Raw genomic sequence first — 24,244 nt, forward strand, 5'->3', positions numbered from 1 at the left:
GCATGTACCAAATGAGAATTAAGAGTAGGTCAGATGTGATTAAAGTTGGTTTATTTATTTTTTATTTCAAATCCAAATATAAATAAAATGGATTGAAATAAATTCTGGTTCATGCAGTTGGTGTTGAGGCTAAAGAAATCTTGTCCTACAATCTCTTTTACCAATTTAACCCCACATGTATCAAAGTAAAAATAAAAGAATTAGGAGGGAGTTTTATAAAAGACCATGGAAAGGCAGGTAATGATTCTACAAGAAGCGCCTGATGTAACTACTGTACATTGTTAAAAGATTGCAACACATCTCGATAGATCAGACTGATGAAACATTGAAGGGTAAGAATGATCAAAGGCATCTAATATATATATATATATATATATAGATGTAAAAAGAAGGAAAGAAAGAAAGCTCAGAATTCCAGCTCAATAGCAATGTACATGCAATCACGCATGAAACACCGTTTTTGAGATGCTATTGATTTCAGTTCAATTGGGTGCACAGCAAATTATTCTCTCCCGAAAGGCGTCAGATTACTTGCCGTGGTACCCAAACACCATGACCTCGTGGCTCCATTTCATGTTTTATGATACTCTTCCAGTGTATGGTCACAGTAAATGTGTTTCACTCATCCCATTTGTCTAGCATAGAAGCATGTCCCACTTTGCTCTGAAGTCGGATACATTACATGCACTCTTGTTGGGAATCCGAGAAGGGCGACTGGACCAACATCTTGGTTTACCCTTCACTGAGCACTACAAATGTTTCAAATTTCTAGTATGTAACCCATTGCTTTTAAACTGGTTATTTTGACGACAATAACATGCTATAAATCATAAATGCATGCAAAACCTCTACGGTAATCATGAACCAAAATACCACCCACCTGTGTCCAAATTAGATCAACCTCAACATTGGAGCATATCCTAGGATCAATAATATGTTACTGTGCTCCCATATCATGAGACGCAAAGCATCAGTTGAGTACACTCAAATCGACAAATACCGCGTAAGTAAAGGGCATGTTTCACAAATAATGAGATAAATGTAAAGCTACCAAATTCAGATTCAAGGTCATTACATGGGATAGCACATGGGTTAGCAATCAGAAATAAACATACAAGACATTCGGAAGGATGTTACGAAATCATTCTTGGTACCAGGCAAGAGGATGCCTCAAAGAATTCTATGTGTCCTCGTCATATACACTGAGAACTGTATCGTGGGTAGCATGTTAAGGGCTGACGAATACGGGGCCTTCAAGGATGATAGATTACTTCACCAATTATGGAACTTGAGAGAAAGAATCCTACAATACTGGATGGCCCCGATAGTTCTTCATCTTAAGTATTAAAGTTCACCCTTTGGAGTCATAAGTTTTCTATTTTAGGAAATCTAAAAGAATCCAAGAATAGAATAGAAAAAAAGTTCTATTTTGTCACAGAAGCCGGAATGCAACTCCACCAGCCAGAGAAAGAGACCAGGAGTATTCTTGAGAGTCCTACCTTCTCATCAAGCCCTGCCTCACATGGATGGATTTATGCCCAACAGCATATTGTTTCCCCCAGGAAGATAGGAGATATTCCGGCTCTTTGCAAGAGTGCTAGCAATTTCCCTTGCAGCTTCAATTTTACGAAGCTCGATTAGGCCTCCTCCCGCGCTAGAAGTAGCATCAGAGATGAGTTTGGCAGCTTCACTCTCACCCTCCGCGCGAACAATAGCCGCCCTTCGTTCCTGATCTGCCTTGGCCACGACGAATTTCGACCGCTCTGCCTCTTGCTGAGCTACTTGCTTTTGCTCCACTGCTCGTGAAAATTCCGCGCCATAGGACAAGTGAGTAATAGCCACATCGTCCAATATGAGATTGAAGTCCTTCGCTCTCTTGAGAAGGGCATCTCGTACCAGAGCTGATACAAAGGGTCTTTCAGTCAAAAGCTGGTCCGCATTGAATTGCGCAACTACAGCTTTCAAAACCTCGTTTCCAATTGATGGGAGTATCCTGTCATCGTAATCCGTTCCCAATGTTTTAAAGATGGTCGGAAGCTCCCCAGAATCTGGCCTGGACAACACTCGCAGCGTCAGGTTAACCATTTGCAAGTCCTTCGTTCCCGTCACAGACGTGATCGATCGTGGTCGCGTGCGAATATCAAAGATATAAGGCTTCTGTAATACCGGGATTAAGAAATGCGTCCCTTCGCCAGCAGTCTCGTCCAACACTCCCCGAAACCTGTCAAACAAAACCGCCCGATGCCCACCATCTACAGTATATAGGGACGCATTCAGCGCACTTCCACCTACTCCAAATGCAATCGCAGCTCCCGCCAGGCTTTGCAACAACTGCGCCGCTCTTGGAGCACTCATCTTCCCTAAGCTTCAACTTCCCCGCAAAGACACAATCCCCTGAAGACGATAATAACAAAATATCGCAACAGAACCCCTACCTGTGATCAAACTGCACAACTACTACAGCTTCAGAAGCAGCTTAATAAGCAGGACCAACCGTGCTCGTCACTCGACCTTGATTCTGAGCAGAACACTGCAATTTCGGAGATTAGGGTTTGCGAAAAAGTTAAAACGACGACGTTCTCTCGTTCTCCCACGTTCCCGCTCTTGAGAATTCAAATCGTGATATTCGGATTTCATGAACCAATTTGCTTGGACTTGTAAACCCTTTTTCCGGATTTGTGCATGAACTCTTATTAGATTTGTGGGTCAGTTGAGAAATCAGTGTTGATCTGTGAAGTAGTTGCGAGTTGCAATTGTGGGTCAGTTGCTGGGCTTGGACGATGGCAATGGCGACTCTGCGTCAAGCGCGATGGCTATCTCACACATGCATCGCGGTTAGTAGACGAACGTCCATTGATTCTTTGCATCGGGTGCAGCCGATGCAGCTGCTCCACAGTGGGGTCGTTGCTTCTTCTTCGATTGTGTGCCCACCTGCTACTGCTGCTGTGTATGAAACCCTAGGCTCTCCCGATCAGGTCCTCAGGTTGATCCCCGTTTCTGCATCCTCATCCAATTTCTTTCATGTTGGTTTGCGGTTTATTTTAGTCTTGAACATCGTTTCGAGCATGAAGGTCATGGCGTCCTTCCAAACCCCCAACCCCCAAAAAAAGAAAGAAAAGGGACTCTTCGGCTTCGTCATCTTCTTTTTTGCATTTTTATTATGTATTTGTGAATGTTCCTCTCGCATTTGAATCAATTTAGGCAGCTCATTCCGTGTTTCGAGGCTTGCAATCACTGGGCCAGTAATGCCGAATTGGCGTAGCGATTGCAACTAGCTAGTATTAGAACAACTATGAACATCAATTTCGTTCATACAGTCAACTCAACTGGATTGTCATAATGTTTCAGTGGCATGCGAGGAGATGAGAGCCTCTCTCTTTGTGCAATTTAATGGAGTCCTCGATGAGAATATGCACAACCTCATTCAAAGCTATCTATGTCTTCTTGTGAGGGGTTATCTAATCTGTGAATGACTTGAAGACGAAGTATGACTACGAGGGAAAGGACTGATGTGAGCTTACACTTTTGATGGATGCAGGTTGGTTCAAATGGATGGTCGTGAATTAGAAGATGGAGAAGTGTGTGTTAAGATGCTGGCTGCCCCAATCAATCCATCTGACATCAACCGAATCGAAGGTAGCAGTTTGATGAATGTCGGAGATCTTGCCGCAGTCATGGTCAATTTCAAACTGTTACCAGTATATTTGAGATTGTTTTGCTATCTGTTACTGCCCATTTTCCTAGTTGCAGATCTTCATCACAACTTCTTCCTAATTGAAATTTGAAGGTCTGGTCTTTGCTTTCTTAAGTTCAAACCAGTGACGACGTTCAATTTTGCTCCTTTTTCTTGGGTATCTATTCCTGAAGCATGCATCAGAATGACTGTATGTCTAGTGTTGCATGCCTTCAAGTTGCTGCAGTCGACTGATCGTGTGATTTAGAATCACAGGGACCTATCCGATGAGGCCTACAGTTCCAGCAGTGGGAGGTACTGAAGGTGTCGGAGTTGTCGTGGCTGTAACGCCTGGAGTGCGGAACCTGACGATTGACGATTGGGTCATTCCCTCTCATCCTCACCTGGGTTAGTCTCCACTCCTAAGGTGGATTGACACACCAGATGAATCCTCACTTTGATGATATTCCACGAACAATCATTTATCACATTGTAACGTTTCGTGCTTACAGGCACATGGGCGACTCACATAGCGAAGGAGGAGGGTGCATGGTGTAAAGTGGGTCAAGATGTACCTTTGGAGTATGCAGCAACTATCTCTGTTAATCCTTGCACTGCATTGCGCATGCTGACGGACTTCGTAGACCTGGAAGCTGGTCAGCATTACAAATAAGTGCTTCAGATCTTTTTGCAGATGAAGTAGGTTTACAATTCAAGAAACTTTCAGAATCCTTGGATAAACACGATGTTCAATAGTTGGTCTGAATCAAGCAATGGTCTAGATTGAGAAAATTGGAAATCTGTGCAGCTCCTGAGGGGACATGGTTCTGGGACGGTCGGTGCCAGGGGATGTCGTTGTTCAGAACGGGGCAACGAGTATGGTGGGCCAGTGTGTCATTCAGCTAGCTCACCTGCGTAAAATACAGACTGTTAATCTCGTTCGTGATAGGTATGTTTGAATGGATAAGTCATACTCGTAGCAAGGGCAGTTTAATTTGTGAGTTGTGATGTTTTTTTCTGCATGCTTTCTTTAGTCACTCCCTGCTCTATTGAAGTTTTGTTAAGCTTCGAGAAGATCATCAGTTTCCCCTGAATTGTTATTGCTTTACATCTGTTTTCTGGATCTGATTATATCTTTCTTGTTTTCAGGTCGGGTGTTGATGAGGTGAAAGCAAGACTCTCAAGTCTTGGTGCTGAACACGTGTTTACCGAGGAAGAATTGGGCAAACTGGACATGAAAAATTTCTTGGTAAACCTATATTTTACATTAAATACTAGCCATTATGTTTAGACTTGGTCACAGGTTAGGTTTAGACAAAATTGGGAATGTCTTCGTTTATATTTAATGGTGAGATTTTTGTGCGTTATATGTGCCATTGAAACTATTTGGTGAATCCTGCGTTCGCAATATTTTTATTGGCTTTCCTCATTTATCCTTTTCTTGTTCAGAAGGAGATAGGGGCAGGAGCAAAACTTGGTCTTAATTGTGTAGGCGGATCTACTGCAACTGCTGTCATGAAGCTATTGGGGTAAGTTCACAAATCAGAATTTATCACCGTAATGTGGTCATGCGACCCTGTGAATCTTTGGAATGTAGACACTAAACGTGCGATGCTGGCTTGTTGCATTTCTAAGTCCTATAATATACCAGAAACTGGAAGATTTAACTGTTCGGTCATCTACCGATGCTATTCTCTCTGCTTGTAATTCCGTGAGGGTATCTATTGATTAGGTTTGACAATCATATCAAGTGTATTCGGAGGAACTTCTGTAGACCTGCATATCACACTGTTCTTCTATGAGTGTCAGGAAGACACTGCATGTGAAATGTCCAAGAGTATTGACTCATTATCTGTCTCATCACGTTCTTGACTATCGTAAATGATAAAATAAAATGTGAAATTGTTTGTGATAAAATTTTATTGAACATAGGAAGTGCTTACGACCTTGTTTATGTGTGTATTTACAGAGAAGGGGGTACTTTGGTTACATATGGTGGAATGTCTAAAAAGCCCATCAAACTTGCCACGGGGCCTCTAATTTTCAAGGTTTATTTTTATTTAATTTTTATATTTTTTAAAACTCAATTAATTATTTTATTTTATTTTTCTTCTCACCTTCATATCACAGTGTTTGTACATATTGCAGAATCAGAAGATGGTTTTGTGACCAGGCAGCGTGATATCTGCCAGTATCGCCAAATAAATAATATAATAATTATTTCTGAAAGATGGTCCTTATTCTTCAGTATTTGATGTTCGAGGGAAAATTTGTAATCCATGAGCCCATCTTACAACGAGGCTACTTGTTCTCTGTTGTAAATATATTTCATGTGTGACACGGTTCTTTTGAATGTAGGTAAATTTGGAGTCGTCCGGTTTGTCTATGTAACGATGCATTTGAGGCCGTTTTTCAGGATATTCAACTACGAGGATTCTGGCTCGGGAAGTGGAAAACGAAACATTCTAATGAAGACTTTGCGGCTATGACTAAATACCTTCTTGAGCTTGTTCGAGATGACAAGCTGCGCTATATGTAACTTCTCGTACACACAGACTCTGTCGTACAATTTGGCCGGGAACATGTCATACTGTTGGAATGATTAAGATATCAGCTCATACAGCCTGAAGTTGAGAAGTTTCAAATTCTATGGTTTTAATATATGATATATCAAATATCTGAGAAGTGTTTGAGGATTTATAGGTATTCATCTATGCTAACGAGAGCAATTTGCAACACGTGTGGTATGGGGCGGGACTCAGAACTGAGAAGGTTCCATTTGAAGACTTCAACCATGCACTTGATAAGGCCATGGGCAAACATGGGAGCGCACCCAAACAGGTTCTTGTGTTTAAGTAGTGAATCCTTGCACACAGTTGTTATTGATATACATGAATGCCTTCTTGGACATTTAAGTTGCAAAACTTCGATACACTTGTAAGGTTAGTCTCAGTGATGGAAGCTTAGTGGAAGATTATGAAAAAAATAATCAAATAAAGATAGTTCTTTCTTTAATTTGCAAGCATGTTTTTGTTTGATGATGAAATCACTCAAAATTTATAAATAAAGAAAATGTTATATTGGTTAATACATGGCTTTTCATAACAAAGATAAACTCGAAGTATTGTGGCAATGTGTACAAGTGTCTTCCTTGCAGGTTGTCCCAATATACGATCGTTCTACAAATAGTTTTGCAACTGTGCTTGACCTGGATTTGAGATTCTGAAGTTGCAGAAAGGAATGAGCTGGGAGATTGATGCAATGATGGATTGTTGCGTACTGGAAACACCGTGGCAAAGTCATGAAACAGAAAACCACTTTGCTCACATTGTAACTTAATGCCTATTCAAGTTGTTCTACAATTGAGAGACATGCTGCTTCTTCTCTTGAGATTGCAAATTCATTGTAATCACTCTCTTGATGTATAGTATTTTGATCACCTTTCTTTTGCTATATTTATCAGGAGGAAAACTATTTACTAGATGTCCTATAAATGCAAAAGTTATCAACCTTGAATTACTGAATAATATGATTTATGCAAAAACAGATCGTATAATTGACATAATAAGTGCTACAATTGTTGATGATAATGCCGTCAAATTGACTGCCTTGTATCATAAATTATATCTATGTTGTGTCTTTGAAATTGCGTCCAAAAAATATTTTAAGTCTATCCATCACAAAGTGCATTAAATATGATGTACATTCAAGCAAGTGCAAAATGGTTGGATATTATAGTTTTAAGAAGGCAATGGTGGAAATCAGAGTTGAAAAATGCAGTCTAAGTTTCTTTTGATTGAGAGTATTACTTGTGTATTGTATATATCAGTGCCATTGTATAGCAAGTTTTATTTTGTTTCTATTTAAATTTAGAGTATTGCTAATGCCACCACAATTTTTGCTTTTGCACCCACCACCCACTCAATTCATTTTTTTGGTTTTTTGATACCAATAAAATATTTTGTTGATATATTTTGATATGTTTTCTTTCTTATTTTCAAATTACATAGAAAGTTGATTTGAGTTTGATTTTTTAAAAAAGAATTATAAAGTTAACAAGAATAAGTTATGGCACTAGTAGTAAAAATTGTGGTAGAATGTAAATAAATGATAGATTGTGGTGGTAGCAGCAAAAAATTGTGGTGGCATTAATAACACCCTAAATTTATGACAAAGTATTTTGAATCATAAAGCATTTTAATTTCATTAAAAATTTATTCTATTGTTCTAATTGCTTTAAATAAAATCTAATTCCGATATTGCTTAATCATTAAATATATATATATATATATATATATATATATTAAAGTTTTGTCATTATTTACATTTAATTAAAAATGTATACAAATTTCCACCAAATTAAAAGATTTTAAGTAATGTTATTTTATTTCTTATTGTAAAAAAAAATCTTATAGTTGTACGAATATTTATTAAAGTTATTTATGATGGAATATAAATAAGATTCTAACATATTTTATTATTATCACTTCTCATTAGCTGCAACTTACAACATATTTTTAATATATATCATAACTTTTATGTGGATAATAATTAATGGAATTATATATATATATACATAATATGGGAGAATAATAAAGCAACCCACTCTATCTTGAGCATTATTGCACCCTTGGGCCCCCATCCCTATTTCCAACCATTCCCTATTTCCAACCGTTGCTAGAGATGGGGAGTGGAGGGTTGGGAATGTTAGGAATTAGGGCAATAGTTGAGAACAAGGGATGAGTTGAGAATGCGGAAGGGCTAGGAACAAGGCATATTTAGTAAAAATTTGGGTCACTTTATCATTTTGTTATATATATATATATGTTTGTGTGTGTATATATATATATATATATATATATTTATACATATTGAATAGTATTGTATCTTCTACTACTTTTAGAAATAAGCTCACACTTTTATTAATATGATTGGATTAACTTTAAGAGTATTTTGTAATTGTTTCTATATTAATATTGACTTTTTATAATTTTTACATGTTTAAAAATATATTGTTCTAAAAATAGAAGTTATTATTATTTTATAACCATGAATAATTTAAAATTTATTATCATTATTATTGATATAAAAAAGTGATTGATACTTCTAAGGTTCTAAGGTTCCTCATTGTTCTTGTAAGTTATTTTATTTTATTTTATTTTATATTTTCTAATTATCAACAATTTACATAGAAAAGATCAATTTCTTTAATGAAATTTGTTACTCTCAAAGGTACCAATAGTGATCATAAATCCTCTACTCAACATCTACTCCTCAAAATAGGATATATGTTTTCCCACAACACATCCAATAAATAAATATATATATATATATATATGCACTACAACAGTATATCCCAATAAATTAAACATTATTCTAAGAATATCAAAAAGTCCTTCAAGACGATTGCAACATCATACAACACACAAGGCTTGCTTCTCTAAAATGTTGTGTTTTTATTTATTTATTTATTTACTATTATTATAACTGGAAACTGATACCAGGAACTGAAACGCCCCACACTTCAACGAGGTGCTTCCGCGAAAGGCACTGAAATAGGGAGGCTATTGCCGGGACCGTGGGAGAGAGACCACCCAAGACCGAAGGGCAACAAGAGCTCCCAACAAAGCAGTTCTCCTCGCCCTTCATCGTCTCCTCCTTTTTCTCCTCTTCCTCGTTTTCCTGCTCAATCAGGCAGGCAGCAAAAGGCAGAGTGAGAGTGAGAGAGTGAGGAAGAGAATAGAAGAGAGGAGAAGGGAAGAAGAGGAGAGGATAGGAGAGAGAAGAGTTCACTCTAGTGAGGGATGGAGATGGCTATGGTGTGCCCTCTTCCACTTCATGTGCTGTTAGTGGTGTTGCTTTCGTTGTCGGGGCTTTTTTTCCAGGTTTGGGGCCATGGAGACACAGGCAGCACTGGTCCGCCTTGTTTGCGCAATGTGGGTGTGAAGTTGCAAGCATCGTATGTGCCCGGGAGTATCACCGTGGACGGATTGTCCGGAGACTGGAGCTCCGTGAAGGGGAATTCGTTTGCTTTGAATCCCGCCTTGACTGATGATCCCAAGACTGCTTACCCTGACGGATCCATGCAGATTAAGGTACGACGTTTGTTTGTTTTTATTTTTGTTTTATTTTTGTTTTCTTTGAGTTTCCGTGGTCACCTGTCTTTTCTCATTGTTTGGGAGGTTCTCTTTTCTGGGTTCGTTAGCTGTGTTAGTTCTAGGTGGATTGGTGATTTTCTTTTTTGTAAGACCAACGTGATCTAACTAGTCAGTTTGGATGTCACATTGGAAAAAATAAAATAAAATAAAATAAAATAAAATAAAACAGCCCAAAAAGAAAAAAATACATAGAAAGAATGAAAGAAAGAAATGCAAACCAAACTTCCAAAGCAAGCACGAACTCACAGCCTCACTGGATTTTCTGTAACACTTTCCAGATCAAACTCACTAACTCCGCAGCGTTAGTGAAGTCGTCCAGCAGGAACGTGTTTGTCTAACTTGGCATAGCTGACCCGGGTTGATGTAAATATTTAGGGGACTATAGGTTTTTAGAAACTTTAGTCTGAGATTTGGCATAATTCTGATGCAGGTGGCTCATGATGGGCATGATATTTTTTTCCTCCTTCAAGTTCCCGGAGCTTATAAGTTCAACGTCAAGTAGGAATTCACTACTCTTGGATTTTGCGGGCCGAAGTATTACATTTGGCGTTGGTGATCATCTACTCGTGGTTGTGTCCATTACCCAAATAATTATCTAGATTGCAGATACGCATGACGCCACCGTTGAACTTTAATTGTGTTGAAATTTGGTTGATTTCAGTGAGGAGAACATGGCAGCAATTGCTCTGATGTTCCCGGTAGGAGACGATGCTACCTACCATAATGTGAGTCTGAAAAGAAATGCTTATTTCTTTGTTACAATTGAGCAACAAACTCTTTTACAAGACGTGAATAGTTCTGTGTATTCAACTATCTCAGCTTACAGGATGCAAGCTCTGGATATTTACCTAACAATGATAACTTCCACCGATTCACTAAGGTATGACCTTGCTCTTATCCGTAGATGGGTGGGTGCCCGGAGGCCCCAACGGCTTGTAATGTCACAAATTGCTTTGGACACGAGGTGGATCTCGTGCACTTCGAAATAAACAAGGCCATTCCTGGTCGCCTATATGGTGAAAACATTGCTGACAGCGTGAATGGCACCGGAAGAGATAGGTGCGATCCGTTGATCATACTCGTGAACTATTTGTTTTAGCGAAGCTGTTTGTGCTTTCAAGAGTGATTGACCGTTGCGTTTTTGAAGTATTTGATGACTAGCTTTCTGTGTTCTTTCTAAAACAATTGTTGCAGCTTTGGCAAGTTGGACGACGGCTACGCTTGGAATCCGCATTGTCGATCTCTTGACGGGATGACACCTACTGGTGCGGTTCATTGTCTTTTTTACCTTGAACTGCATCTATTATCGTCCATTAGTTGGTATCTTTTTTGAGTCATGTAGAATGGACTTGAACTAGACTGGAGACTCGCCTTACTCGCAAAAGACTGACTTTGCTAGTTTGTCGTCGACTGCGCTGATTTTCAGTTGGTTATCCTTCACAGTGGTTTAATGAAAGAAAAACTCTAAAACACAAAGGCGGCTTGAGATTCTTGTGTTCGGTTATCTTGTTTACGGCATCTCACAGGATATTTACAGATCTTGATAACTTGACTGTCATCTGCAGGAATAGTAACTGGTGGTGGTCAAAACAACTGGCGTGGATCTTGGACCCATGACACCACAGATACCAAATATGGTATGTCATTTCCAATATGATTTTTATGAGCTTGAGAACAGAGCTCTAAAGTTCTTCGTGATCTACGAAATGCCATGTACCTTATTCGGTGTCATATATATTTATCAGCTGTCTTTCGCCTGTTATTTCACCCTGAGCATTGCTACTTGTTTTTTGGAGGTCTCGTCGCCGCCGACAGTCCATACGGAACTCTCAACGGTGCCGGGACGTACACATTTGAATTTGCAAGACCACTGCGTACGAATGATGTTCTTCAGCAGGTTTATGGCTTCCCTTGCTTGCTTTACCTTCGTTTACCCTTGAGGCTTATTTTGGCCAACAAGAAACTTATATGTAATCATGCTTAGCAATATTTACATATATTCCCTTGATTCTGGTCAGTAATTTCTTTCTTCATAAAAAATTACATTCATCATTTGTTCGCCTGGTCTTTAATTGAACCAGGACGCTCAGTTTACCATTGGTTCAACACATGGCATGGCAGCTGCCTTTTGGTTCCCTGTTGCCGATAATGCTTGGCAACCCTATCAGCACTATTCAGCAAGTTGTGATTGGTTGCAACTCGAAATTGTTTCCGGAGCATCGAGCTTGGCAAGCTCTACCAAATCTGAGAGTGCACTCAGCGCAGTCTCGTTGGTGATTGCTCTAGCATCTTTGGCCGTAGCTGTGACTGTGGGTTGGTGGGTTCGACAAAATAGCAGAACTTCTTTTAATCCAATCAGTTCGAGTAGCCTTTGATTAAGGTCTTGTAGTTATTACAGCACAGCAGAATAGATTTTGAATTAGTAGTGAGGTTTTGGAGTTAGTTTGTCAATCTCTCTGCTAAGTTTAAATCCTAACTGGATTTACTTTTTATTCTTTAACACGAAGTTGTTTTAGTTCATAGGCGTATCATATCACATTGAATGGTTTGATATGGTTTGTATATTGCAACTTAAAAGTCCACTTTCTTTACCTCGTTCTTGGGTGGTTCTTTGACAACATGCATTTGCTTATCTATGTTTTCAGCTGAAAAAGAGTTGTAGGTCAGTTTTAGACAATAATAGTTCGATATACTTCTACGACACTGAGTGATGGACTTATATATGCGTTTCTGTCTGGTGAAACATGCGCATTCGCTACAGTAAGGTATGAGGTCATTACTGTTAGTAGGTTTCCTTTTATAATTCGTCTTAAAAGCTAAATTAAGTCGAACAAATTCGAAGCCTGACACAACTCTTCAGTGGTGTTACCTGGTAGCCTACAGTCAGCTGCTTCTGTCTGAATACGCCGTTTCATCGCATTGATGGAATCCTAATCGATTGTCCACAATAAAGAGTGAGCATACCTTAGATTTGTTAACCATTTCTAAGTGTCTCTACTCTACCTCCAACTAGTAGGTCGTTCGAATTTGACTTAAAACTTGTGCTACCAGGACACTGGTCTTGCTGCGAGGTGTAGAATAATTCTACAAAACAGGGCGTGACTGTTTCTTTCTCACCCGGAGCCCTAATCCTACAGTTAACTCGACTTCTCTAATACTGGGTATCCATCAATGCAACTCTGAATCTTCACAAGATATACCAGTCTGTCTCCATGAGCGCAACTTCTGCCTGACTTCTGAGAGCGGGGGGTGGGATACCGAGCGCAGCCGCATCACTTGGTTGTGAGTCGTGGTGTTCCTTGTCGAATAAATTGTGGTTTCATGTTGATGAATGACGTTTGTATGCAGGACATGCTCAGAGAGTAGGCCTCATAATACTCTTCTCTCATTGCGTTTTTGTTTTTATTTCATTTATTACACTTGCATTCTGCATCCATAAAAGGACAACTGGAATCTGTAGGCAGCAAGGAAGAGAAGTTGGTGCCTTCGAACATGACCCGGTTGATTTTGGTCTCGTTACCCCTTTGTGGCACAGTAGCTGCAACATGGGCATCCCTCCAACAACGGATTTCCGAGGTGTCATTTGATACACCAACTTATAGGGTAAGTTTTTATTGATAGGCAAGACCTTGCTAGCCTTGGACGTCATTTGCTTTTCTTGACGTTTCAACTTGAGCCTGATGGAATTTTACTTTGAAGAAATATTATTTGCATCATGCTGTCGCAAATGTGATTATTGTATCTTTCTGTTTTGCTTTTCATACATGCGTTTCGAGATAAAGCATAAATGCCGTCTCAAGGCACCTTTTGAAGAAGGAATGTCCACAAACCAACCAACACATTAGGGCAGTGTCGTTAGTGTGCATGGTTCTAAAATGAATCTACGGTGTTGGACATGGTGACTTCCTGTCTCTTTTGGGGTTTCCATCAATCTCTGTGGAACCGCTAAGAAATATTCACACTACAGAACTGATTTTATTAAGTTGTTGGATTCTGGTGTTTTGAATCGCATTCTCACGTCCCAAAACCTTAAACTATTTCAGGATCAGTGTCCTCTTCTTTTTTCATTCAGGAAGTCACGCTTGTGACTTCCCAGATCTGCAAAAATCGCGTGCGTGGTGTCTTATGCTGAGGCTACTTCGTAAGGAAGATAGTTTTATTTTCTAAAAGTGCCTACATTCTGTTTGCATGCACATCAGTTTCAGATTCCTAACTTGCGAGTTGGAACGTTGAACTCCTTATTGACGCTCGGCGACGAGCTTGCGAAGGTTCCGAATTCCCACTTTGAAATCGTCAAGTCTTCTCTTATAATTTGAAGCCTCAAGTCCAATCATGTACCCACTGTTGCAGTGGTCGAAATCATAAATTGACGGATCACGCCAGTCTTTTATAAATAATATTGCTGATGGTGTTGTCAGAAATCTGTCAATGATGGAATTGTCAAATCGTTAACAGTTGCCTCAGTTCTTAATCTACTTAAGAGTTTTAGTAAGAAGGGAGTGTTTTACTGTCTTAATTAATTGCGCAACCTGGCAACTATTAGTCAGAATACTTGCCTCTAATTGTGGGATATGTATAGTTTGGTAGCTTCGTCGAGTCCGTTGCTATGAAAGTGAGAAGACAGATTGAAGACTTGGAAAAGACGACGAGCTCTGTGTCGACCTCCCTTTCAGTACATGGAGTTCCAGTTGAAATCTTCGTTACTCGGTAACTAATTAATATGTCCCTTGTTCAATCTCACCTGTAGGTTGATGGTTTTCTTCAGAGGCTGAAAGTATTTCAGTTAAACCAGTTTCAGAAATCTGTTTCAGATTCGGCTGGAATTTGGCAAAGTACCCCACGGAGACTCCACTGAAGGACACAACTGCTATTATTCAAGGGGCTGTGTCTAAGCTTGACGAAGATCTCAAGGTACCGTAATCACTGGGTGCAAGATTATGAAATTTCCCAGTTGATAGGTGTCTCCACTGTTTTAGGCGAATGTATTAAGCATCTTTCGAATTCATATTGAGTTCGATGGATGCTAGAAGTCCGCTGATTTGAGCTTCTGTTCCTGATAATCATTTCCTCTTGAGAGTGATAACATGAATTGTGTTCCGATCCTTTCCTCTCATAGCAGTTGATATGTTTTACTATCTCTAGGTCAGAGCGAGTGAGTATTCAGCTGTCAAGTCACAACTGGGAACCACTCTACGCAAGCAGATGGGCAGGTGAAGGAAACGCTACTGTGTGAGACTAGAAGCAACAGCAGAGTTGGGGTTTCATCTGTGTAGCTCAAACTAATTCTTCACGAGGCCTTGATTTGGCAATTTCCTGGAGAAACCTTATCCTCCCGATACTGGAATTGAATATGTTAATGAGGGCTAAAGATATGATGAGCAGTGAACACTACTAATTTTTGCAGTAAAAGAATGTGGAAGAGGGTTGTTGAACTAAAAGCCTTTACCATAAACCACAGCCTTTCTGGGCGGGATCTCACAACATTGGTGAGGGACGAAGATATTATCAACACTGAGCACATGACAACTCTTGCAGTAGTTGTCCCAAAGGCTGCACAACAAGAATGGATGCTTAATTACGAAAAGCTCTGTGACTATGTGGTAAATACATCTGCAGCCCAAACTTGCTACCAATCAGTTCCTGTAGCAATTAGTCCAAGTTGTGAAGCAGATCCAAAAAGCTTAAGAGTAATTTGGATCAAGATTTCAATTTCCCAGTGTCGTGTACCCTTCCACATTAGGACTATTACTGCATTTAAGATGTTCGCAGCTACGGAAAGATCTCTGAAACCTCTTCGATTTGTGTTCTTGTGCCTGTTGAGATTCCCATGTATCTTAATGACAACTTGCCTGGTATTTCCAAAATAGGTCCCAAGGTCTGCAAAGAACTTACATGAAGACACTGATTATTTAATCTACACCGTCATAGTTTTTCGTCATGTTGTGGAAAGTTTCACGAACGCTGCTGGTCTAAAAAACTTCCAGGTCTACATTCTACTCCAATGGTTGAAAGATTTGCAGTTAATGTAAATTATCGAAACTTGAGTAAAGCTAGAAATCATCCAGTCAAGCACTCCTGATATAGTAAATCAGACACTAGAATTCCTCCTATTGGTGAATCTGTCCGATATGTAGCACCAATCTCGTATCACGAACTGTGTACTACAGTGTGTACTGCAATGTATTGCAGGTCTTGTCCTTATTAAGATTTGCTTCTAAAGAAGTAAATACTAATAAGGACAAGACCTGCAATATGGAGCAGAGACTTCTTAATGCGGGTTTTAGGGCTAATCAATGGAACATATGCTGACCATCCTTAATTACGATCACAACTCTCTGTGAATCCAGGTCCGGACATTAACCCGTGACCCTAATGGAGGGCACTTTGCCTACCGGGCGGAGTTGGAGCACTGGCAGGAGGAACATGGAAAGAAACGACATGCCTTACTTCACTGGTGTTACGCAACCTTCGGAGAGGTTTGTATCGCGAGCTTTGTGGGTCCAAGTCTCTAAATGTATTTTCACTTCACCCATGAGAAATTTTCTCACCTCATCACATATCATGTTTGTCATAAATTGGACCCAAATAATATTAGTGACTTTCATATATTACAGTTAATGATTTCATGTTTCAAGCAATTCGGTGTGGATTTTCGTGCGTTGATTGACAGTAACGTACCGCTCATACAAACAAGTTGGGCTCTACCACAAGACCGTTACAAGGTCGTTTTAAATCACACTTCGTGATTGAACATTTTCATGATGTAGGTGTTCAGTGCATGGGTGCATCTGTGTGCAATTCGCATCTTCGTTGAAAGCGTACTTCGTTACGGTCTTCCACCAGCTTTCCTAGTGAGAAATTTCACATCTCCATCCGAATTTAGATATCCTTAGAATTTCAAGTAATTGGAAGTAGTATCAACATTACGTACCTTGAGAAGTGATTAAGAGTCGCCATTGCAGTTCCCAGACTATGCCTGTGGAAGTTAATCTTCGCTTTGTAAATGTTGTCGAGGTTATCATGTTATCCCGTCTTTGCTACCATGTAGCCGTGCTTGATCATTGAAAGTTGAATGAAGTGTATATCGTTCAAAAGCGGCCTGCCCGTTTTAATCGTAGTGTAAACCATACAGGCAGTTGTATTGGCACCAAGGCAAAAAAATGAAAGCAAGGTTTGCCGCATGCTGGAACATTTTTCAGGCGGGACTATGAGGTGGGTAACAGTCAACCATAGTTTTCATGTCAAAATGTGGACAGATTGCAACAAATATTTTTCTCAAATAATTTCCTCATTCTCAAGTGCATTGTCTCATGAATTATAAAAATTGTCTAACTATACTGAGGGACATGGAACGACAGTGGGAGTGGAAAATTTTGGGCAACAGAAGAAGATCCGTCTGTAGCAAGTCTTGCGGGAGATGGTATTGAGAGTCATCCTTACGTCTCTCTTACGCTCAATATATCTTCGGAGAAGCTGGCATGAAAATACTCCTATCTACAACAGACGACAGCGTATCATTTTCACGCGTCGCTAAAGCTACTTTTGCAGCATACTTGTCCAGGCGACGTCAGATGCATATACATTTTAAACTCGTTGACAGAACACACCTCCTTCAGCACTTAATGATGGAACAAGTGAAAATTATGAGCGGTTTAAGTATCTGAATAGTATTCTTGTAGCTGATCAGGGTTCAATAGATAAAAAACATAGAGATGTATCACCTGGAATTTAAGCAGTCTATTTTCAGAAGACATCTCCTGCAAATGTGTTAATCCTGCTCAATGCTACGTCTATGTTATGAAAGAACAGTATTATACAGGAGTGGAGGACACTGTTCATCAGAGCGTCGGCAGTTCAGCTATGTAGCAGCCGCAACCGATTGTTTTCAGCTTCAAGTTCTCGAGCCCGCAATAGAGAAACCTTCAACACATAAAACACACATCCTCTTCTCTAAGATATCACTATTTAATACAATGCTGTTCCGCCCGGCTCTATTTTCGAAGGATAGCTACAAATCAACACACAAACTTGACTCATACCTTCGCACTTACAAATTCTTTTCTTCACTTGCGAATACTACAGTTCCTTACATCTTCCTGAATTAGATTTAAAGTTGAAATTCTTTGCATTGCCTCTCAGAATGGTTAAAACCCAATAGCTTACATTTCGTCGGATTCCAACATTACCAGATAATCCACAAGATGCCCGAAATCTCCAGGAATAGAGGGATTAAATAATGAAATAATCGTCAAACTCATCCAGAGATTTCTGAAGTGATGGAATCGAGCTTCAGTTTAGAAAAACATTCACCTTCAAGTTTTTCCGCATATCTTCATCATCATGTTCGTGCAAGCGCCGCTCTTCCGCGAGAGCAGCTCGAAGATTGTCCCGTTCTCGAGTGTACTGTTCTAAGCAACGCCGATCAACTGCTTCTTGTTGTTCCATATCCAGGAGCTGCCCTACCCGAATAGAACCAGATTACCGCTTAATAAAACAACATTAGGTATCGGTACCAGCACATCTGATAATTACTAGTGAGAGACGATGCTGGTCAGGGTGCTCAAAAGAGTAAACTTCACCAATACCATGGTGCTAAAATATTTGAGTTTCGTGAGAGATATCTAGAACAGATATTTACCTGTGCTTCCAGTTTGCGATTTCTATCAATCTCGATATGCAAGCTTCTCTCTTCGGCCTGCTCCAGCTTTCGTACCCTGTGCATGATTAAAATCGGATTACAATGCCCTGAAAGTAGATATGGAACACAAAGAGAAAACAACTTTGGAGAGGTATTTGAACTCTGCTTTTAACGACAAAAACTGTAATAGTAGTCACCTATCACGGAGCTGCTTGTTCTCTTCAAGCTCTCTGGTGATTTCCATATCAAAGGGTTGGCCTTGGCCGTTCACATTGGTAAGAAGCCCATGTAAAGTCGCTGGATCTGCGGCTCCTCTCCTCACCATCTGCAGCTGGAGGACCCTCAAGACGGTCAATTTCCGAATTACAACTGCCGTTACAGAAACTGAGGATCTAATCAATACACAACAGGCTAAGGTAGATAAGCTGGTATTTGGATTAGGATACACTAGCTGCCTTCCAGTAATGTTACTTAGTGCTTGAAGGTCGGGTATGGTTGGCATACTGTTTCAAATCCGCTCACAAGATCCTCCCGACCTCTGCCATCACCAGGAGATTCCCGTGACTCAGATTCTGATGCCTGCCAAATGAAATTCTGAACAGACAACTCAATTTAATCAATCCAACACATTTATATGCAGAGATCCACAACAAAAGAACGGTGGACGTATGATGTGTTGGCATTAGAAGTATCAATACTTTTAACTTGATGAGTGCACCGATTACAAGAGGGGAAGTGGAAGTAACACATTGAAGTGTAGCATTTTTGTTACCTTATAAGGTGTGGATACTTCAGGTGTACCTGACCCACTCCGGTCAACTTCGTAGCTTAAGTCTAGACCTGGAGGACCTGGTTTTGACGATGACCGATTGCGGTAGACAAGGTGGAAACCCATGTCAATCGGAGGACTGGCAACATCCACTCTGGGCATGTTAACGGGCATGTTAAGTGGAAATCCAGGTGTTGATGACCGTGGTCCTTCTAACAGAGTATCAAGATTTCCATACGGATGGCCTTCGACTTGGACAACACTAGTACGGAATTCTGCATGTTTTTCACCTTTTCTTGTGAGTACTGTGTCGCAATCACACCGTTTAAACGCCTGAATATACTTCATATACTTTTAAGTGAAGGGATGTTATCAGTCTTCATTGCTAGTTCACATTTTCAGCAGAAACGCAGTTGAACCAAGATGAATTGGGGTTCACCTGCTTCGGAGGCAACTTGCCTACTATTTCTCCGGTTCAACTTTTTGTTGACGTATCCAACAAGATGGCAGTTGTTAGCCCTGCCGAGGATTTAAAATGAAAAACCCCGAACGTATTAGTCCATTACCTTGTACACCAGCCGAGAATACCCAATCTTGGAAGCGTCAGAGATAGAAAGATGAAAGTGAGAAAACATACCAGTATAATTTTTGCATCTGCAATAATCGCAACTCTAGACGAGATAATACAGCAGTGCGCTCAAAAGATTGTTTGTCATGAGCCGGCTCTACAAAATTGGCTTCAAGCACTCCTGTAAACAATATGGATCTTACGTTGATTTTTCCTTCGAAATAGTGATTGAGAGGGAGACCATCAAAACATCTGTTCCAGGACAGCTCTATTTCTCTATACAACAGTTGAGTTAAGAATTCGTACCAACAATGCCTCGTCCATCACTTCCTGCAGTGTTCCAGACTCTCCAGAATGGCTGCATTTAAAATTTTAAAAAATTAAAATAAAATAAAAATTAAAAAAAATAAAAAAAAAGTCCTTGAAAATTATTAGTACATCCTTGCAAGCAGAAGAGGAACCAATAAAACTGCAAGCCAGTCTTCAAGCATTGCAGAGCAGTCCATGCCTGGCTGATAGAAGAATCCCTAGTTTCATCAAGTGGGATTTAGCGATGCACCTTGATAAGGCGGTTCTTGTGATAGACGCTGAAGCCCTGGACATCTACATGCTCCTTTGCATCTTTAATGAATCCCATAACCACCGTTGCAACCATCTGCAGTAAGTTTGGTCATTCTCGGTGTACATTAACCATATTGCAGTAGAATACAAAAAATTCAAGGAAAATATGATTGGCAGCAATTAATTCCAGTGCAAGTAGTTTACCTTAACGTCCCTAGAACTTTCAAACCCTTGAGGCTTGTAACTGAGCTCTTGAGTGTACATCAAGTCATCAGCCAGATTGTGATGTGGAACATCTTGACCCCTCAGGATGATTCGGAACCCCGGAGGATGTCGATAATACAAGATAGATGCATAACTCTGCACACCCCATTTCACCATAAGGAAATATTGTCTGCACTTTAATACCACCGACACAGCCCGCACAATGGCCATAGGATGGAGTACTGTACCCGCAATGAGTGCTGGTAGGTAAGATAGTGTCTTGAGTAAGTGTAACGCTGCGCCATGGCAATTTTTCTCTCGTCCAAGTCCTCACTTCTAACTTGAATGTCCTGGATATTCAAACCAATGTTCCCATGTTCAATAATTATTATTGCAAATGGTGAAGTTGTGTGGACATTGCGACAAAAATCATTGCAAATGAATGTTTCCTGGGCGTTAAAACTCACGTGGCGGTCAGATTCGAAGTCAAGTTCGACTCGGCCGTGTTCATCCTCCCAAAGGTTGTAAATAATTACTTTAGTTCCTTTCTCAGTCATTCCGAAAAACTGTTGTGCAAAGAACCCCGAGTTTCAGATAATTTCTAATCATGGACAATTGACAAGAGATACATTAACTCTTCGAGATACGGAGTGAGAGTTAAAGAATTTTTTTAAGTAATAAGCAAGCTTCAACCATGACCTGGGTGAAAAGATCATGTTCAGTGCAATAAGGAGACCACTGTTGGATTGTCCGCAGATTATGGGCCCAATCTTTGGCCGTACTCCTGATCAGAGGACAGATCATTCCATCCTTAAGCTCGTAATCTACCTGCAAACATCAAATACATCTTCTTAAGAACGACCGGAAAAAATTCTAATATGTAATTCTCAATTCACAAGTACTACTTGTCAAACCTGGTCCAATTCCTTACAAAAGATTTCTCTTTGAAGTGTTTCATCGACGTCGTAAAAGAACATCCTTTGACAATGCAAAGTAGTACTTCTAGTACATTTGTTTTCCTTCGCTGTAGAAGGTTGAGGAAAGTTTTTTTTTTTGGTTCAATACACTTGTTTTCAATTGAGCACTTTAGTGTCAGGAACATGATTGAGGCAACAATGGACTCATGAAGGGCAGTCGTGAAGGAAACGTGACCGTCCAAGAAGCAACGAGTCCTCACCAGTTAGCCTCGGTAAACCGACCAGATCATTGGAACTGATTTAATGAGAGGCAGTTCTCACCATGGGCACTACAATATCGTCGTGTCCCGTACTTCGTAAGAAGGTGAAGGAAAGTACACCAATGCTCTGTGTTGCCCTGCATAGAACCACTATACGTGTCGTTATATTACTTAGTCACATGAGCATGAGCAAATGATGATTGATGATGGAAATTAGAAATAGAACTGCATCTCAGACTTCTTGAGACAATGTTTCAACACCCTCAAATATAAGAATCATTTCGAATCCTGTCAAATTGAATTTTAGAAATTAAACGCCGTTTAGATAGACATGCCTCCGTCCGGCATCAGCCGGTGAGCGGGAGAACACAATCACGTCCGCCCCCAGTCGCATAGTGCTCGTCTTGAACCCATTCCCGTCTGTAGTTAATCATACACTGATGCACTCGATTAGTTATAATCTTGTTAATAATTCCTATCCTGATCAAAATTTGGAGTGTCAATTCCTTTAACTCCAAAAAGGACCACATTGACCGTGAGAACTCTGAAAAGTGAAATGGCTTCGAGAGAAATCTCTTCTGAACCTTCCACCTTACAAAATCTTTGCATTGCATCTGCTTGATACATTTTGCCACTTGCGCACGGATGGCTTGAAGACTTACACTGGCCAATCGTATTCCCGCTTTTGCTCTTCGTAGAGAAGCCCAATGACATACATTCCCTCATGCGTTCGGGAGTCATACCACCACCATTGTCTGTTGACCATGTACACACAGGGGTTAACTTCACCTGTTTTTAAAAATCTGGCTTTCCGGTAATGCGAAGAAGGACCAAAAGAGATTGCCATTTTGAAGGGATTCGAATAACATGAGATTTGAACGCACTGAAAAATTCATTTATCTACTATCTTGTTGTACAACCTTCAATGTAAAGCATCGGCGATCCGTCACGTGGGTTCCTTATCATGTCCACATTCACAAACGTCGCACCGTTTTTCACCTATGTGAACCAACACAGTCAATAATACATTAACTGAACAGAGCTGGAAATTGAAGCTGTGACTGAAGGAATTCAAATTATTAATCTAGCATACTCAATTGCTAAAAATCATGACCAAATGAATTTTTGTTGCAGCTAATTCGGTGAACCCTGAGAATCGTCGCATACTCCTATGTCTTAATAGCTAAAGCAAGTACACGGAAACGAAGGTGTCGCATGCTACCTCGTCCATTGAGTTGTCTAGGATTTCGGCAATTGCTGCGCCCACGAAAACAGTGTTAAAGCTGACATCCTCAAAAGTTAGTTTAACAACTATAATACCCATGTTGTTTTACAGACCTTTCAACGAACTCAGCTCAAGGTGCAAAATATGCAGGCAAGTCTGTTCTATCCATAGTAGAGGTGAGCAAGGCCAATTCACCTTATCGTCCATCAAAACAGTCTTAAAGCAATAGCTTGAAATTCTACTTGTCGTATAGTGCTCCCTGTTGTCTTTGACCCAGAATATTGCACAGACCTCAAAAACCCTATACAGTGTTGTGCATATAAACTCCTCATCATAATATTAGTTTGCTGTTGACTTCACGTGCCAGAAGCTTACTTCTGTTTATCCCATCCCCTACTATAAGATAAGACACAGGTCATCAAGTAGAATATAGACTCGAAAATCTTAGGAACTAGGATTTTGAGGAGATCGTATCCAATACCTCCAAGAGCCCATTTGTGACTTGTTGCGTTGGAGTGGAGAAACTTTGGGTGAACGCGCACGTGATCTATTCCACCTGCACATGTCAAAGACGTCCATCTAAATGCCCTGCATTCTTTGCTATAACCTGACATTGTTAAGAGACGTGGCTAAAACCCTGTCATTCCAGAGTTCTTACGAAGTACGCTCTGAAAGTGGAAAATAGGGCGAGGAGATCTCATCTTGGTATTCATAGCCGGGACTTCAAGTGGCAGGTGTAAAAGAGCACAAACCTGATTGATGTGTGGTGATGGTAGGCACTCCTTCGTAGTCCCCAGCTTTCCAAAACTGTCGGCATGGAGTGCGTACATTCTTAGTAGCTTCAACTTCCAAGCTTGGTACTCTATTCGAAGGAGGCCAGTTAAAGAATGGCGCAGGGTTTGGCTGTTTAGTTACGGAAGGCGTCTGTACCGGGTTAAGGACGGTGGTGCCATGATCATGGCTCCATTGAGCGCCCGAGGGGCTCTCTGCATCTTCCAGCTCCGTGCTTGCGGTATCCGTGGGTTCAGCCTTGTACCTTTTCTGCAGAATGCATGCTTTCAGCTGACTCACGTAGACACTGTTGGTTTTGGTTCCATTCAACTGCTGTGGGCTGCCGCCATCACTTACGGTGGTTGAGCTGTGATCTAAGGACATGGCCATGCCTTCATTTCCAGCTGCTGGCTCCTGCTTCACACCCTCTAAAGCTGGCTGAGTACCCATATCTTTCAATGCGGCCTCAACTCTACGTGAGAGAAAGAAGGGACATTCTG

The 24,244-nt window shown here is 40.4% G+C and overlaps 5 protein-coding genes across 16 annotated transcripts; 3 read left to right on the forward strand and 2 right to left on the reverse strand.

The window, feature by feature from the left end:
* Window positions 1–1,133: 1,133 nt before the first annotated feature.
* Window positions 1,134–2,524, reverse strand: LOC112287089 (prohibitin-3, mitochondrial). The gene has a single exon (XM_024529742.3). It carries the CDS (start codon window positions 2,353–2,355, stop codon window positions 1,519–1,521), a length of 837 nt encoding a protein of 278 aa, XP_024385510.1. The 5' UTR covers window positions 2,356–2,524; the 3' UTR covers window positions 1,134–1,518.
* A 121-nt stretch (window positions 2,525–2,645) lies between these two features.
* LOC112287087 (enoyl-[acyl-carrier-protein] reductase, mitochondrial) lies at window positions 2,646–7,063 on the forward strand. 2 transcript variants are annotated; one of them, XM_073536114.2, is made up of 11 exons: window positions 2,646–2,983; window positions 3,539–3,636; window positions 3,950–4,081; window positions 4,186–4,329; window positions 4,520–4,622; window positions 4,823–4,922; window positions 5,123–5,202; window positions 5,643–5,721; window positions 6,090–6,208; window positions 6,436–6,514; window positions 6,831–7,063. In XM_073536114.2, the coding sequence occupies exons 1-11, from the start codon at window positions 2,781–2,783 to the stop codon at window positions 6,897–6,899; spliced, it is 1,206 nt and encodes a 401-aa protein (XP_073392215.1). In that variant the 5' UTR covers window positions 2,646–2,780; the 3' UTR covers window positions 6,900–7,063. The 2 variants fall into 2 exon arrangements, with proteins under 2 accessions (XP_073392215.1, XP_073392216.1); XM_073536115.2 differs by having other exon boundaries at window positions 2,681–2,834.
* Window positions 7,064–9,346: 2,283 nt separating this feature from the next.
* LOC112287088 (uncharacterized) lies at window positions 9,347–12,351 on the forward strand. Its single transcript, XM_024529741.3, has 8 exons — window positions 9,347–9,768; window positions 10,262–10,329; window positions 10,493–10,556; window positions 10,736–10,890; window positions 11,026–11,096; window positions 11,397–11,468; window positions 11,628–11,728; window positions 11,913–12,351. The coding sequence occupies exons 1-8, from the start codon at window positions 9,478–9,480 to the stop codon at window positions 12,204–12,206; spliced, it is 1,116 nt and encodes a 371-aa protein (XP_024385509.1). The 5' UTR covers window positions 9,347–9,477; the 3' UTR covers window positions 12,207–12,351.
* A 381-nt stretch (window positions 12,352–12,732) lies between these two features.
* LOC112287086 (V-type proton ATPase subunit C) lies at window positions 12,733–17,595 on the forward strand. 9 transcript variants are annotated; one of them, XR_016504713.1, is made up of 12 exons: window positions 12,733–13,193; window positions 13,274–13,434; window positions 14,031–14,099; window positions 14,411–14,538; window positions 14,643–14,742; window positions 14,974–15,041; window positions 15,290–15,431; window positions 15,699–15,815; window positions 16,179–16,307; window positions 16,607–16,682; window positions 16,964–17,043; window positions 17,190–17,308. XR_016504713.1 is itself a non-coding variant. In XM_090253011.1 (12 exons), exons 1-12 carry the CDS (start codon window positions 13,163–13,165, stop codon window positions 17,311–17,313), a joined length of 1,233 nt encoding a protein of 410 aa, XP_090109137.1. In that variant the 5' UTR covers window positions 12,763–13,162; the 3' UTR covers window positions 17,314–17,595. The 9 variants fall into 9 exon arrangements, 8 of the variants coding, with proteins under 8 accessions (XP_090109141.1, XP_090109137.1, XP_024385503.1 ...); XM_090253011.1 differs by having other exon boundaries at window positions 12,763–13,193; window positions 16,599–16,682; window positions 17,190–17,595; XM_024529735.3 differs by having other exon boundaries at window positions 12,764–13,193; window positions 13,292–13,434; window positions 16,599–16,682; window positions 17,190–17,595.
* LOC112287085 (protein MICRORCHIDIA 7) lies at window positions 17,443–24,194 on the reverse strand. Of its 3 annotated transcripts, none has more exons than XR_016504712.1 (21): window positions 23,726–24,194; window positions 23,455–23,529; window positions 22,971–23,005; window positions 22,669–22,747; window positions 22,411–22,503; window positions 22,084–22,168; window positions 21,810–21,885; window positions 21,271–21,399; window positions 21,039–21,137; window positions 20,820–20,921; window positions 20,572–20,727; window positions 20,366–20,461; window positions 20,113–20,164; window positions 19,876–19,987; window positions 19,678–19,757; window positions 19,242–19,513; window positions 18,974–19,063; window positions 18,667–18,800; window positions 18,470–18,545; window positions 18,142–18,290; window positions 17,443–17,751 (listed from the first exon to the last, which is right to left on the reverse strand). XR_016504712.1 is itself a non-coding variant. In XM_024529731.3 (21 exons), exons 1-21 carry the CDS (start codon window positions 24,192–24,194, stop codon window positions 17,686–17,688), a joined length of 2,520 nt encoding a protein of 839 aa, XP_024385499.1. In that variant the 3' UTR covers window positions 17,443–17,685. The 3 variants fall into 3 exon arrangements, 2 of the variants coding, with proteins under 2 accessions (XP_024385499.1, XP_073392213.1); XM_024529731.3 differs by having other exon boundaries at window positions 18,142–18,285; XM_073536112.1 differs by lacking the exons at window positions 23,455–23,529; window positions 23,726–24,194 and adding an exon at window positions 23,169–23,274 and having other exon boundaries at window positions 18,142–18,285.
* Between the last annotated feature and the right edge of the window lie 50 nt (window positions 24,195–24,244).

Source organism: Physcomitrium patens, chromosome 9 (genome assembly GCF_059467195.1).
Source record: "Physcomitrium patens ecotype Gransden chromosome 9, ASM5946719v1, whole genome shotgun sequence".
In the NCBI taxonomy this organism is placed as follows: domain Eukaryota; kingdom Viridiplantae; phylum Streptophyta; class Bryopsida; order Funariales; family Funariaceae; genus Physcomitrium; species Physcomitrium patens.